Below are 15,070 nucleotides of genomic sequence, written 5' to 3'. Positions count from 1 at the left end.
TATTGATGAAAACTTAGTTGTTTCTACTAATATCGATGGAAAATACAATGAAGCAGAAGATTATCACTTTAAAAAAAATCGGTAAAACATTTTGTATTATAGAGTCCTTAAAAATGATATCAAGATGAAAGTGATATCCAGTGTCAATGATTTTATGTATATATAAAATAAACAAATGTTATGAAACATGTAGAATTATTACGGAGTTTACAAAAATGTGTTTTATATGAAATATGTGGTTTATAAAAACAAATGTTTCCAAATATAATTATATTGCATCAAATTGTACGGGTAAATTCCCCCGGCCAATGCGGATTTTGAATTCCCCCGGCCAATGCGGATTTTAAATTCCCCCGTCAATGCGGATTTTGGGGCTAGTAATATTGACTTTTCGTTAATCCACTATGTCACTGTGCGGTCAGAAATCGAATTCTATTGGACTAAACCTGATCCAAAGTAAACATTAAAATTATTGAACATCTAATTATTAGAATCAATCTATCAATTCCTTTTGCGAAGGTGGGATAATTTATCAAGGCATAACCAAATATATTATTTATTCACCTCATGTTACCAAAAGTCCCCTATGTAATAATATTTATTATTATATGATTGAATGATTCCTAGCTCTCTAATTGGCTGAGATCCAACAATGTAGAAATCATACTACGTTATGTTTACCTGCACGTGACCTTTCAGGTGAACATAAGGAATTATTTTTTCCACATAGGACCAAAAATAGACATTCCAGGTGAACATAAGGAATTATTTTTTCCACATAGGACCAAAAATATGTCGTTGAAACTTACAATTAAAGCAAAGAACAATCTGGAAGGTTTTTTTTAATCATTTAATAATATAATAAAACAATTATTGCTGTTTTTGAGGTCAATACGATGATTTAGCCACCTTCGAAGTACAATATTCGCCTCGCCCTTCGGGCTCGGTGAATATTGTACTCCTCAGGTGTCTAAATCATCGTAATGACCTCAAAAACAGCAATAATTGTATACTATCAATAACTTGAACTAATTGATATAATCATCACTTGCATACCATTTTGAGAAATTTGGTAAAAATCCCACCTGCACTGAATATAACCCTATAATGCACATATATAGAACACTGCCGAAGGTTATAGCACGTACTAGAATAAACCGACGTTAGCATAACCTTTAGGACATGCGGAATAAAGAATGATAAAATCAAAATAATCATTTAATAAAAACATAAAATCATGATTTCTCAGTAAGAACATGGAGTATTCTTTTTAGCGTCCGAATTTGCATCTTTTCATGAAAATGCTGTCGCAATGGCACTTCACAGGAAATTTGTATTAGTTTGTATATTCTGCCGGAACAGTCTATGTCACGTGATGGGAAGGAACAGAGATGCATTCAGATCACCCACACTGTCTCCGATGGCCCTTGCTTGTAACAAATGTGGCCTTTGAGCACCAGTCCTAAAGTCACTATAATTACTATTTAAACTCTGATTCACAAGCATTTGGTCTTTGATGTCAACATTTCCTGAAAATCTCTTTAGGTTCACAACATGTTTTATTCCTTGCTTTGGTGTAGATGTCCCAAGGAATTCGTCTCCAAAAAATATACTGAAGTCTTGTGGTACTTTTTCGTAGCCATAGTTACTGTGTGGTTTACGTATGCTGTCACTTCCTTTACCGATTACATGTGCGCACGTCTTGTTCTTGCTTTCACAAGCGTCCTGAACATTGTCTTTTTCACTAGACTGCGTCAACAGCACGTTGCCTAAAAAAGGATAGTATATAAAGTACAAACGCACTAGCTGGTATCGAAAATATTTTGCCTGTAAAACCTACAATTGGATGTCTTTCTTAATATCCTTACTTGTTAAAGATCCATTGCTTTTCCGCTGACGGCGTCTCACACAAATATAGCAGAGGACAACGACTATGACACAGAATAGCACACATACTGCTACCACAGCAATGAATACCGGAAGTGGAATGGCTGAGGTTTCAGATAGACTATCTAAAGCAATAAACAAAATAAAAAATAAAAATTCCAGTACCTCCCTTCCGAAGTTTAAAGAAAGCAAAATAGAACTCCTTTTTCGTAAGCTAAAATCTGAACAATACTGAATATCGGGACATTTTCGCCTTTGCTTTCCGTTCGCTCTCAACCTAAAGGCCACCTCACACTTGAGCGAATTTAGGGAGACGAAGGGGAACGAATGGGGAAAATGGAAAAAATGCGCGCGAATTCGACGAATTCAAATAAAATTGCCTTCAAATCATCCGATTATAAACTATTGTCAAATATGATCAACGAACGGTAAGTGAAGGATAAATATGACTTGCGAAGGATCACGATTTTTCGGTTCACTTCTTAGAGTAAATTGTAGCCGAAGGCGAGCGAAGAGTTGATATGGCCCGATAAGACGAACGGAAAAAAAGCGATGGTTTGATATGACGTGCGATTGAAAACGAAGACGAACGAATAGATCGGGCGTTATCGGACATTTGTGTGTAGGGGGGAATATAAAAAGGCGACCAGTTGTGTTCAAATTTCATTTCTGCCAGATAGATCGCAATACAAGGATCGCAATATGCCTGCAAGAGATAAAGGAAAGGGAAAAGGCAGAGGGAAGGCACCGAAGACTGCATTACTGTAGTGAAACCCACCTCCGCGGAAAGCTCACAACGGCAGTCTAAAGTATCGCCTCCTCCTGAGAGTCCCACAGAGTCACGGTCTACGACAACATCAAGAGGATGTTGCCAGTAATGCCAGTGGTGATGATGAAGATAAAGATCCTACTCCACAACCAGGCAACAGCGCAAGGTAATATTATGATTTTGAAAAACAATTATTGAAAAACTCGTTTGTAATTATTACAATAATTTATTATTATTATAAATGTTCGTTTCATTTATTTTAGTCAGGCAACGTCTGGTGACATGAAGACAGCCGGTGATGGTGAGCCCAAATCTGGTGGTAGAAAGCGGAAGGATGGCAGTGGGCGGTCCAACTACCGCAAGGACATACATCCGGGAAATGAAGACGAGATGGTGGAGTTTTTCAAGGACCATCGGTCGCTGTGGGACCTCCGGCATAAGGATTATGGGAACAGGGACGTCCGCCAGTCGTTGTTACAGCAACTGTTCCAGTCGGTCCAGGTCTCAGGTAAATATTTCAAACGATTTTAATGAAACATTGAATAATCCAATATGATATTATAACATATATTAATATCAATATATTAATATAATATTTTTATATTCTAGTGACTGACATAGAAGGCTGGTGGAAGGGGATGAGGGATACCTTCACTAAGTTGACAAAAACCAAGTCTGGTGATGCACTGGTACAGACTCTTCTGCTCAAGTACCAGAGCTCTACTGACGATGAGGAAGAGGATGAGAGGCAATCACCAACACACAAGAAGTCTCATTGCAGTGATATGCAGTACAGTCAGCAGCAGTCCAGTAGTGGTGCCTGTGGTGGTTATGGTGAGTGGCAGCCACAGCCCGTCAACTGGATGTCAAATCCACCTCAAGCTAGTCCCTGGGAGTCTGCTGGGAGGGGATATATGCATCAGTACTTCAACAGGATGCAGCAGGATCAGCAACAACAGCAATACAAAGGCCCGCCACAGCAGCATTATGTCCCTCAGCCTCAACAGTCTCAACCTCTGCATTCTCAACCCCAGCAGTCTCAGTCACGGCCTAGTAGCTCTAATAAAGAACCTGATTCTAGCAATATTGTCACCAGGGCTTTAGTGGCATCAGGCATCAACATGGACTCATCCCAGGTGAATGATAATTCCCTGATTGACTCGGTAAATATGACATTTGCCTCAGCGACAGAATGTAGTAGATCATCATCCAAGTGACTGTCTATATCATAATGACTGTTTGTATGTCATACTTACCAGTGTATATTGATTGGTTGTTTGCTGGTGTTAGTTGTTTACACTTATAAACATTGAAACACAACACAATTCCAAATACAAACAAAAATTTATTTTACCATTTCCCCTCCCCACATAGTCTCTGGCATTTGACTTGGTTTCACATCTAGGGGACCATTCTATCCTGCCATGGAACACTTCCTACTTCAGAATTGCACCAGTGCTTCAGTAGGTTCCTGATCTTCTTACCGTCCTTGTTCTGGTTGTTGTTGCCCGTGACAATGACGGTGTCATGAAGATTGCGGCCTCTCCTCCATGCTCCAGGGACCGGGTTGCCTCGTATCTCATCATGTTCAATCAGGGCATTATTCATTACTGGGTAATGCATCCTCATCAAGTTGTGAAGGATACAGCAAGTCTTGACTATGAGTCGGGCTGTTGATGGCAAGTGGTTCATCTTGGAGGCTAAGATCTGGAATCTGTTGCTAATAATTCCAAATGCATTCTCAGAGACACGACGAGCCCTGGACAGTCTGTAGTTCAGGATCCTCTGCTCCCTGGATAGATCCCTCTGACCATAGGGTTTCATCATGTTCTTGGCCAGGCTGAAGTCATCGTCTCCCACCAGGAAATATGGTATGTCCATATTGTCATGGGAGAGAGGGTCTGGGTCTGGAAAGTTGATCGATCCATCCTCCACCAACTCCTTGAACTCCGAGTTATTGTAGATCTGAGCATCACCACTTGACCCATAGCCTGAAATGACAGAAAGACAAAACAATATAAGTATATGCTGTACTTCATATTTGGGTATTTTTCTCGAACATCACCCATGCGCCACTCCGAGCACAAAGTTGTATGACAAAAGGGAGGATTGCAACTTCCTGATTGTAAACATTTCATTCCTATGTGGCAACATACCATCACCACCAGCATATGGCGTGTTTATGTCGCAGCTGATTCGGTACTCAAAAGCGTATTCAGTATATGAAGACTTTCGCAGCTGCGCTAAGTAGCTGGCACGTAAGTTACTTGCCCAGGGTTTTGTAGACTTTAGGCTAAAAAAACACTTACGCAAGTTCCTCGGTCGTCATCAAGATCTTCTGTGTCATTACGGTGTCTCTGTTACTAGTATGACATGGAACATCTTTGACAAGTGCTACTGATTACCCTTTATTTTGAGGTATGGAACTTCATGACGGGTGCCACATACTCACCCGTCACGAACACATGATTTCACCTCATGGTCTCCTGCCAGATTTTTGTTGTCATGTAGTTTTTGTTCCCTTAAGTACATTGTTTTGTCTTTGTCTGTGGATATTTGTCATTTGTTTAACTCTTCTGCACGATGCGAGGTATTCTATACTTACATTCACGATAATAAAAATAGTATGTCATACATATAAAAAGAATGTATCACACTTACCACCAACATCGCACCAGACAAATTTGTAGTCACTGTCCACTATAGCCAGCAGGATGATACTGAAGAAGCCCTTGTAGTTGTAATATAACGAGCCAGAGAGAGGAGGCTTTCTGATGGCCACATGCTTTTCATCAATAGCAGCCACGCAGTGGGGAAAATTCCAACGCCAGTAGAATCCATCAGAAAGTTGTCGCCATCCATCAGGGGTCGAAGGGGCTGTCATGACTTCATCTGCATACTCTTCACGTATGGCCTGACACACCTCTCTGACCACTACAGATAGGGTGTTTTCAGGTACTCTCCAACCATACTGCATATCAGAGTACATGGTGCCAGACACAAGATGACGGAGAGTAGCTGCCAACTTGAGACCTTCGTTCAGCGGCTCCCTGAACCAGGTGTGCTGCCTCCAGATTCTTCCTCTGACCCTCTCCAGGATTTCATCGTAGAGTTCAGGGGGCATGCAGAGAAATTTCCTGAAAGTCGACGGATCTTCTCTTCGGAGCTCAACCAACAGCTGGTCAAAGATGCCAAAGGTCCTTCTTCTGGCAGGGTTCAGCCATGTCCTTCTCCAGATACGACGTCGTCTGAAGCCTCGTCTCCATCTGAAGCGACCTCTAATAAATTGGTGTAGGTTCAGCTGCTGGAGTACAACTTCATTCTGAGCCATTGCCAGTAAATACTGGACTCTCAGGCGGGCTGCGTCTTCCATTTCACTTTAGAATCTTTAAAAATGTGAGTTGAAATATAAAACTGTGAAGTGCTTTTGAAATTTAGGCCAGGAATGAAGCACAATCATGGTGATGGGCCTTTATATATGAGTAACGTGGTGCGTGGCAGGTCCGAGAGGCTCAGATGGCACCCAATTTTTCGTCTGGTAACTCGCTCGTGTTCGTATCAATTCGCAATCCATAGTTTGCTATAGTGACTCTTACTCTTGCGTTCGTGTATGCATCGCTATTCAAATTTAGTAAAAGTTAGTCTTAGTTGCCCTTCGCATAGAAGATGGCAAGCGAAAATACGTTTGTCATAGTAAGTCTTCGTTTATACACGCATGTCATATTTAGTCATCGTGTCGCTTCGTTTTGGGTTGTTTCGATATCGGTCCGTTTTGGCAACAGTGCGGTGAGGGACGATGCATGACAATAACACACGAACGATAAACGAATAATTATCACAGAGTAAATAAGAGATGCGAATTCAAGCAGATAATAGACGATTTTTCAATTCGTCGGGAAATTTTAAACATGTTCAAAATTCCAGCACGAATTTGAATAATCGCAACTGTTGGTTCAGAAGGTCAACGAAACCAAAAACGAAGGCTAACTATAATTTACTATCAATTACCATGGAAAACGATTTTTTCAAAACTTTGATTCGCCAGCCATCGCAAGGCTTATTTCATGCAATTCGGTCTAGTGTGATGCGGCTTTAAAGTAAGCGCACTCTAACTGGGCGACACTGAATTTAATTATTGCCGTTACAGAGTAATACATGGCTGAAGGGTTAAATTCAAAATGGAGTCTCTCTTTCCAGTGTGTCCAGGCGAAAATAGCGTGAAATAATACAGTATACCATTAACGGTTACCGCACTGGTTTAACCTGTGTCTGATAGTAGGGGTTTGAATTAGGACAATCTTTAACGTCCGTGTTTGGTAATAATTAGCAACATCGTAAAACAAACTTCGCAACATCTATGTAGATTTGGCTATTACTGACTATCTCACAAATACTGTAACGTTATATACATGATCTGTTTTACACTCCACTCATAAATTATGACTATACATTAGGTCCTACATAGTACAGGTCAGGTGCGATGAGTACGGGTTGGATTTAAAATGAAACTTCTCAGTCTTGTTATTCAAATGGTGAAAATTTCTCAAATAACTACGTAAAATAACAACAGAAAAGATCGCTGACTTGTTACCCTGCAACCTGCAATGGCTGAACATAGGCTGGGACCCCACCTGACCTATCCACAGACCTATAGTTCTCCGGGGATATAGACCATAGGATCGTCTATCTTAATTTTCACCCCCTCCCCGAGAATTACAGATATGGAACTAAGCTGATCAAGAATCTGTATTGAATTGACATTCAGGGGAAAGGGCGGACAATGTGGACATTCTGTACTGAGTCTGTAGATCAGGTTAGAAGTCGTAAGGTACCCATGTTAATTTGTGTTTTCACAACGGTTGTTAGATTATATATAAATTCGCGGGGTCTAAACAACAAATTAGGAGGTCCCTATAAAGTCAATATTTACAATTTTCAAAACACATATGTAAAATCATTCTAAAAATCAACAACCAAGAACGGTAAACTAGTGCACAATCGAAAGGCCTCCATGTTTCGGGAAAATATCGCCATATACGGATACATAATGCGAATTCTGATAGATACAAAGTCCATCACTGAACCAGTCTACGACGTTTTCTCGGCGAGTTTGTGTAAAGGTGGTCAATGAGAGACGATGGACGACAGTGCATCATAACTACATGTAAAACATAGGGTTAACTTTAGAGTAAGGTAATTAATTGTGTTTTCTTACTATTGCACATGAGTTCGTCGTTTCCATTTTCACATTCCTTAACCCCGTTGCAGAGGAGACTCTGAGAAATGCATGTGTCGTCTGAACAGCTGAACTCTTCTGGTTTACATGCTGCAAAACATTTACATATATACATTTAATATAATGAGATATATATATATATATATATATATATATATATATATTTATATATATATATATATATCTAAACGGTGTCTTCCCACTTAGCCAACATTTTGAAAAAATACAGGTAACTCTGTGTTGGCTAAGTGGGAATTGGGTGCAGGTAGAGAACAAAAGAATTTAATTACAGGTAGGCTATAGTCTGTTTTCAGATATAACCAGAATAAGGCAATAAGAATATTTTGTAGGATATATACATGTATAATGATAGAATATATTGAGATTCTGTCCCTTTTTAAAATAATTCATTTAATGATATTATGATTTCTATAATCAAATGACTTTAAAAATTATCTTTTTTAAATAATGAGCTGGTTTGTTTTCCTTCTATTTATGAATTTTATTTTGCTGGATATATAATAGTTTGTCTTCTTTGTCTTTTTAATCTTAATTTTGTAAATCAATCACTTTAAATTATAGCTTAACGTTAATGTACCTAAAAAAAAAAATACCAAGTTTCAAATGATAAACATTAAATATTTATTTAGTTATTTTGTTTTATCATGCAAATATACATGAAATCTCAATTTAGAATTACATTTATGGTAGATACTATTTCAACTCTAAAATACATGATATGAAATAAAAAGTGCTTGTATAAAGTAATAATATTTTATTAATGTTGCATATTAAGGTAGATCTATACTCGGCCTTAAATGGACTCAATCATGAAAAAATTGCCTTTACAAGATAAATATACATTCCAGTAATAGATAGACATTGAAAAATATATATGTTGACATGCTATTTTCGTTGTTATTGCTTCTCAAAAGTAAGCACCCCATCAACATTAATGAAAATGCACTCCTCCTTCTTTATTTTTCTTATTAATTATTATTTTCCCAAACAAATGGGCTGTAATAAGCAACATAGACTATATACCCTTTATTTAATGGTATGTAATCATTTATTCTAATAAATTGGAATAAATATTTTCACAATGTATACTTTATGAGCCCAAACATGTGAAAGGAAATACTGTAGGAGATACCATTTGACGTCAATATTGGTCTTTTCCCTAATTTTGATGGACTACACCTTGAATAAATTGATTTTGATTTACAGATTATTATCTTAGAATAGGGATTTGAGCAAGAGAATCAAATGTTGACATCTTATTTTAGAAGCTATCAGCTCAACAACAAGTACACCCCCCCCCACCCCCACCCCCCTTAAAATCTTGAAAAATTATACATCATCATATTTTCGTAAGACATGTGAGCATATTTACAACCTTGAATAATAATTTGAACTACATATGTATGCTAAACTATAACTATTATATGATACATGTGGTTTACAATTAAATTTTACATTTTATCTGAAAAAAATTATAGAGAGGCTTTGCACAATGTAAATGTAAAACGAAAGTAACAAACTGAATTTTGATGATTTTGCTTATATGATTAATGTATACGTGTAATGTGTGATATATCTTATATCCTGAGACAAAGTTTTATATGAATCTCTACAGGTCATGAAATCATTTCATGTACATAAATTGGATGTATGCACATGTACACGTACACCACTTACGCCAGTCTAAGTAGATGCAATCTCAATAAGGAACTAATAGATGCCGTCCCAATAATTTTGAAAAAGGAGAGAGGATGAGGAAAAAATGACAAATTCATGACGGTCGGTGAAATAAAACAAATTATTTGCAGCTGATCTTTGAAGCTTGTGTCAATATCAGTAACATTGTAGCAGCGAACACAACTACGATATCTGTGGTCACTGGAGCAGCAAAATGTGAACTTTTCTTTTTTACACAGCGTACCATGTATTTGTTGATGATAATTTGGAACCTATTCTAACCCGGATCCTCATAAATGAAATATTATCATCAGTGCTCGAGCTGGGCTTCGCCATTTTCGCCAATGGCGAATTTTTTTCAAAAATGGCGAAAAAAAATTGAAAGTGGCGAAAATCCCTTTTTGCAATAAATTGTATTTTTAATCCTTTGTCAGTGACACATTATCGCCTGTTTGTTTATGCAGTCAGTCAAAATCTGTTTATTCAGTCAACGCGTGCGACCGGAAATCTCGCGTCGCTCCAGTGCACACAGAGCTGGTCACAGCCTCAGGTAATTTATGGCTGCAAAAAAGTCGGTGATTATGTAATAAAGTACATCGGACAGCTGTTTACCCTGCTGTGGTCAATTGTTTAACATTTAAAGTCGTATTCATTATCGTGTTATCATCTCCACATTAATGTCAATTCTTAACCAGAGAACCGACCGGTAATTAAATTGGCCGTATTATTGTGTATAATGTATACATGTATATGAATACATCAGTTGTTTGTTTTTGCGGCCAAACTTGGTGATTACAAGTTTTGATTTTGATGTGTTTGATTTTAGTTCGAATATTTCATAAACAATGCGGTCGGTCACCATTGATATGGACATAGCAATTTTAATAAATAATTTTCTTTGAAGTTCGGTGCGCAACAGTATAAAAATGCTAATCTCATAAGACTATGCACCCCATTCTATTTTGACACTAAACTTGTAGCTTCTGACCCTAGTCAGTCTAAAATTAAAAAATATCTATGTTTGGCTTTACAGTCAACCCCACCTGCTCAAACATCTGATTCTCTCCAAATTGCAAAATCTTCCATACAAAAACGGAAATTTAATAGGGAATGGTTGAGATACGACTCTAAATTGGGCTTGATGTTTTGTGACATCTGCATTTCGGCCAATGTGCACAACGTTTTCACTGAGGGGTGTAGCATCATGAAGTTTATATTTATATGATTTATTATCTGAATTTTGATTTCCATAATAGAATTTATCAAACAAATCAACTTCTTATTATTTCAGAAAGAAATGTTTAAGTATGGTAGCTGGATATGATTAAGTAATGTAACTGATTCAAAATGCTAAAATAAGTGTAATGAATAAAATAATATATAATATGATGGAAATAATTGTAAAGCATGTGATTATTTGTGCCGCGCCACTCCCCGAAAAAGTGGCGAAAGGGAATTCTGGTCCAGTGGGAGCACTGATTATCATGATGCTCGTGGAAATCTGAATTGGTCTGACCCCCCCCCCCCCTTTCCCATCTATGCCTTTGCCTATCTAGCAAATACTCTTTGAGAACAGCAATCTAATCTCAATTTAGTAATTATACATCCAATTTAAACCATAAATAATTATTACTATGTACACTATTCTAATCAGGTCTATAATAGGGTTAATGTAAAATCTTGTTTAAAAGAAATGCATATCTATATTTCTTTTCAAGATTTTATTTATTTTCATTTATTTTTTTAAATTTTTTTTTTTACACAATTAATCTTTTTTTTTTTTTATGTCATAACAGATAATTTCAATTTTTTGTTTATCAATTATATGTTACATGTACAAATCTGGATATTGAAAAGTAGATTTATATATCAATCAGTATAATACTTTCATATGTATTTATGTTACCTAACATTCATAACCATTTTTTAACATAAATATATGCTTTTGTTTATTTGTTTTCATATTATTTTAAAGCAAGTCCTTCTCAGGTAAAACATTGACCTGTGAAAACAGACTATAGCTTGCTGATCACTCAGGTGTAAAAATCAAAATGTTGGCTATGTGGGAATAGGATTTTTCAAAATGTTGGCTAAGTGGGAATAAACCATATATATATTACTTTCGAACGTATATACAGCGTGACGCACAAATTAACGTGACCCCCACCCCCTCCCTTATTGCTGCACGAGTTATAACTTTCAACAGACTTACGACATGATGCGTTGACAGGAACACATGGCCACTGTCCGCATGTTTTGTACATCTCTGGGATCTCTCCACAGTCCCCAACCTCCCTCTCGTACACATCCATTCCGAAATTCTGAAAATAAAAACATCAGATTTTCTAAAACATGAGTTAAAGTGTATGCTAATTTAAAATTGTTACCTAGCGATACAAGTAATTAACAGCATGGCAGTTGACGAAATTGCATAATCTTGGGATGTTTGAATAGCCTGTGCCATAGACGAGCAATTAATATAAGAGTAGACGAGCAATTAATAAAAAAGAATTAAACAGCTCGAGACAAGGTTTTACGGACGATAATTGTCATCGGATGACTTTCAGGAGGACAGTATACTGAGAATCATGGTAGGTCATCTACAAGCAATTATCCTTCTTATTTATGGTCACAAGTGTTGCCAATGCTAAGGTTTGGTTGCCAAGGGGTGGTTATTTCAACAGCAAAATATCGTTCACGGTTTCAAATCAACCAATATTGCCATGGTAAACATTGGAACCAAAGGCATCCAATGGTAAGGTTATATCGCTGCCATTGGGAGTACTGTAAATAAAAAGGCATCCAATGGTAAGGTTACATCGCTGTCATTGGGAGTACTGTAAATAAAAAGGCATCCAATGGTAAGGTTATATCGCTGTCATTGGGAGTACTGTAAATAAAAAGGCATCCAATGGTGAGGTTATATCGCTGCCATTGGGAGTACTGTAAATAAAAAGGCATCCAATGGTAAGGTTATATCGCTGCCATTGGGAGTACTGTAAATAAAAAGGCATCCAATGGTAAGGTTATATCGCTGCCATTGGGAGTACTGTAAATGCACTCGGTGTCGGGAATTCTTCCTGGTATTGCCCTTCAATTAACCTGCACCATTTCTATCTAAATTGTGAATACCAATAGGTTCCCGATTCAGCAAAGTCATATGTACACGTAACAAACTCTTATCCAATTTTCAAACTTAACACCTTGAATGAAAACTATTGACTTTCGAAGGATGAAACCATAGGAGGGGGAAATCCAAACTGTCTTGCATGTATGTAAAATCAAATTCCAATGACACGTACAAATGGTATCTTTACAATTAAAGATTCGGGTTCCTTTTGACATGGAGGGAAAATCTAAAGTTACCACCATTGCATATACACATTTGTAGCAGATACCTTGTATTATAAAGACCTGGGTTACTAGCATTATAAAGACCTGAGTTCCGGGAGCCAGCGAACACACGACCTGTGCTTGTAAACGAAATCGACTAGACACAATATCGCCATCGAATTCAGTTACAAGAAGATAATGAAATCATGTTCAATATATCCATACAAACTTTTATCATCAAGCCCAATATTAACAGGATCAAATAGAAAGGTCAATTTATCGCAGTGGACAAAGCAAATTTATAGCATCAAGTAGAGGCGAACTATAATGCTCTATTCAAAACAAAAAACACTGCCCATTACAATTTGTTCTGACAACTCGTGAAGACACCAAACTCAATTGTGGAAGAAGAAAAATTCAGAATACAAAACGAGCGAAAGCTCAACAATCACATATCTATAAAGACATTGGATAAGAGAGTTTCAGGTAGCACACAGATATACATACCAGTGCGCTGAAATCCTCAACTGTTTACACATAAACCTGTCCCTTTCTGAACATATGTTAATTGCAAGGAGCTGACAATTATTTCGGAGGTTTTCACCAATAAATAGCGCAAGACAAATGACGGGGGAAAATCCATATCGGATGAGTAAAGAGGATCAGTCTGGCATCGGATTTAAATCACAATGTGAGAAAAGGAAATACAAAGGGGGGAAAACAAAGACGCTTTAATTCACTGGCCTCCTGTGGGTACCGTTGTACACAATGACAGTGCTCCAAATGCGATTTTGTGGCCGATAATGGAGCAGCGGTGGGCGTGGGAATGATCCGCGCGTGCCAAAAAAAGAGACCATTTAGAAAAATATTTAACAATCTGGTAGGTTGACTAATTTAGAACATTTGGGAAATTAACAACTGATGTTAAATTAACTAATTTAATCCCCCTACGAGTTTATTTAAAAATATGTTATCAAGCAATTGCCCCACAGTTTCTCTGTCCAAAACATAGTTTTGATACAGGTAATATTTTAGATAAAATTACGTAAAATTATTTCATACATAATCTTCTCAGATAATTTCTTGTTTACTTTGACATAATCTGATAACGTTTAAAGATTACAACGTCGTGTCAAAGGACAATTAAATCATGGACATGTCATAAATGCATTTTAACCTCTGACAAAATATCCCTTGGAATTGTATGTATTTCATTCTATTATACATTGTACACAACGTAACATTTTCTTTTTTCATTCTATTATACAATGTACAATAACATAACATTTTCTTTTATTGGTATTACCTTTTTATACGGAAGACTCCTATTATACATTAATAACGATATCCATCATCTAGTTTCAATGTATGTATGTTCACCGAAAGTACATGTATCTCCACAGTCATCATAGTGTGACCACGTGGTCAGCATTATACCCACGGAATGTGACCTCCTCCATAGTGTGTGTATTACACTGAGAGCAGCCGGTCCCCCCAGGGGACGCGCTGATTACTATAGTGTATCGCCTGATTTGACGCACAAATTCCAGTCTATGTGAATCAGTATATATAGGTACAAATGATCGGAGAGCAGGTAAACAAAGGCAAAAAGTCATACAAACCCACCAATTAATACACTGTATGTACGTAGTACAGGTATTTATGCATAAAGGGTTTGATTTCCAAGATATCAGGAAGTATATAGTAAAACCATATTCATATTGGGTTAAAAATGTGTGGGATTTTCACATTCAGAGAAATTGTGCTTATTTGGAGAGACTCTTCGTTCGATAATTTGGAAACCGACCATTAATAATTTGCGATTCTATTTTACCCCCAACAGAACAACTGGAACTGTGAATTGTAAAAGCCTTATGAATGTTTTTTTCCCCTCAAAATAAATAAAGAGATTTACAACCTGCAACAAAAGCTAGATACATATTCAGATGTTTGTGATGGGAGATTCAAGTAATCTGTCCACAAATTATTTGAAATAAATTACATAAAAATTTTGTAGAAGGTCAGTAGCAAAATATTTTGCAGTGTAAAATAACGCCATGTGTATATTAATGCTAAAAAGAAAAAAAAATGTAAATATCCCATTACAAGATACCAAAAGCAGATAAAACACCGGTCGTGGTCTTGCG

At 37.1% G+C, this 15,070-nt stretch overlaps 1 protein-coding gene across 3 annotated transcripts; it reads right to left on the bottom strand.

The window, feature by feature from the left end:
- Nucleotides 1-1,205: 1,205 nt before the first annotated feature.
- On the bottom strand, nucleotides 1,206-14,551 carry LOC130053332 (uncharacterized). Of its 3 annotated transcripts, XM_056160418.1 has the most exons (5): nucleotides 14,230-14,524; nucleotides 11,803-11,911; nucleotides 7,872-7,982; nucleotides 1,869-2,012; nucleotides 1,206-1,769 (listed from the first exon to the last, which is right to left on the bottom strand). In XM_056160418.1, exons 1-5 carry the CDS (start codon nucleotides 14,257-14,259, stop codon nucleotides 1,369-1,371), a joined length of 795 nt encoding a protein of 264 aa, XP_056016393.1. In that variant the 5' UTR covers nucleotides 14,260-14,524; the 3' UTR covers nucleotides 1,206-1,368. The 3 variants fall into 3 exon arrangements, with proteins under 3 accessions (XP_056016393.1, XP_056016387.1, XP_056016392.1); XM_056160412.1 differs by lacking the exons at nucleotides 1,206-1,769; nucleotides 1,869-2,012 and adding an exon at nucleotides 3,982-4,647 and having other exon boundaries at nucleotides 14,230-14,551; XM_056160417.1 differs by lacking the exons at nucleotides 1,206-1,769; nucleotides 1,869-2,012; nucleotides 14,230-14,524 and adding exons at nucleotides 3,982-4,647; nucleotides 13,431-13,716.
- Between the last annotated feature and the right edge of the window lie 519 nt (nucleotides 14,552-15,070).

The sequence above is a fragment of the Ostrea edulis genome, chromosome 1 (genome assembly GCF_947568905.1).
Source record: "Ostrea edulis chromosome 1, xbOstEdul1.1, whole genome shotgun sequence".
Lineage (NCBI taxonomy): Eukaryota > Metazoa > Mollusca > Bivalvia > Ostreida > Ostreidae > Ostrea > Ostrea edulis.
This window is presented reverse-complemented; position numbering and strand designations above follow the sequence as displayed.

Coding starts and splice junctions, on each gene's coding strand:
- LOC130053332 (XM_056160412.1), bottom strand. CDS start 14,259: ATGTATAATAGGAGTCTTCCGTATAAAAAG. Junction 11,912..14,229: donor GGAGTCTTCCGTATAAAAAG/GTAATACCAATA, acceptor TTTTATTTTCAG/AATTTCGGAATGGATGTGTA. Junction 7,983..11,802: donor TCCTGTCAACGCATCATGTC/GTAAGTCTGTTG, acceptor AATGTTTTGCAG/CATGTAAACCAGAAGAGTTC.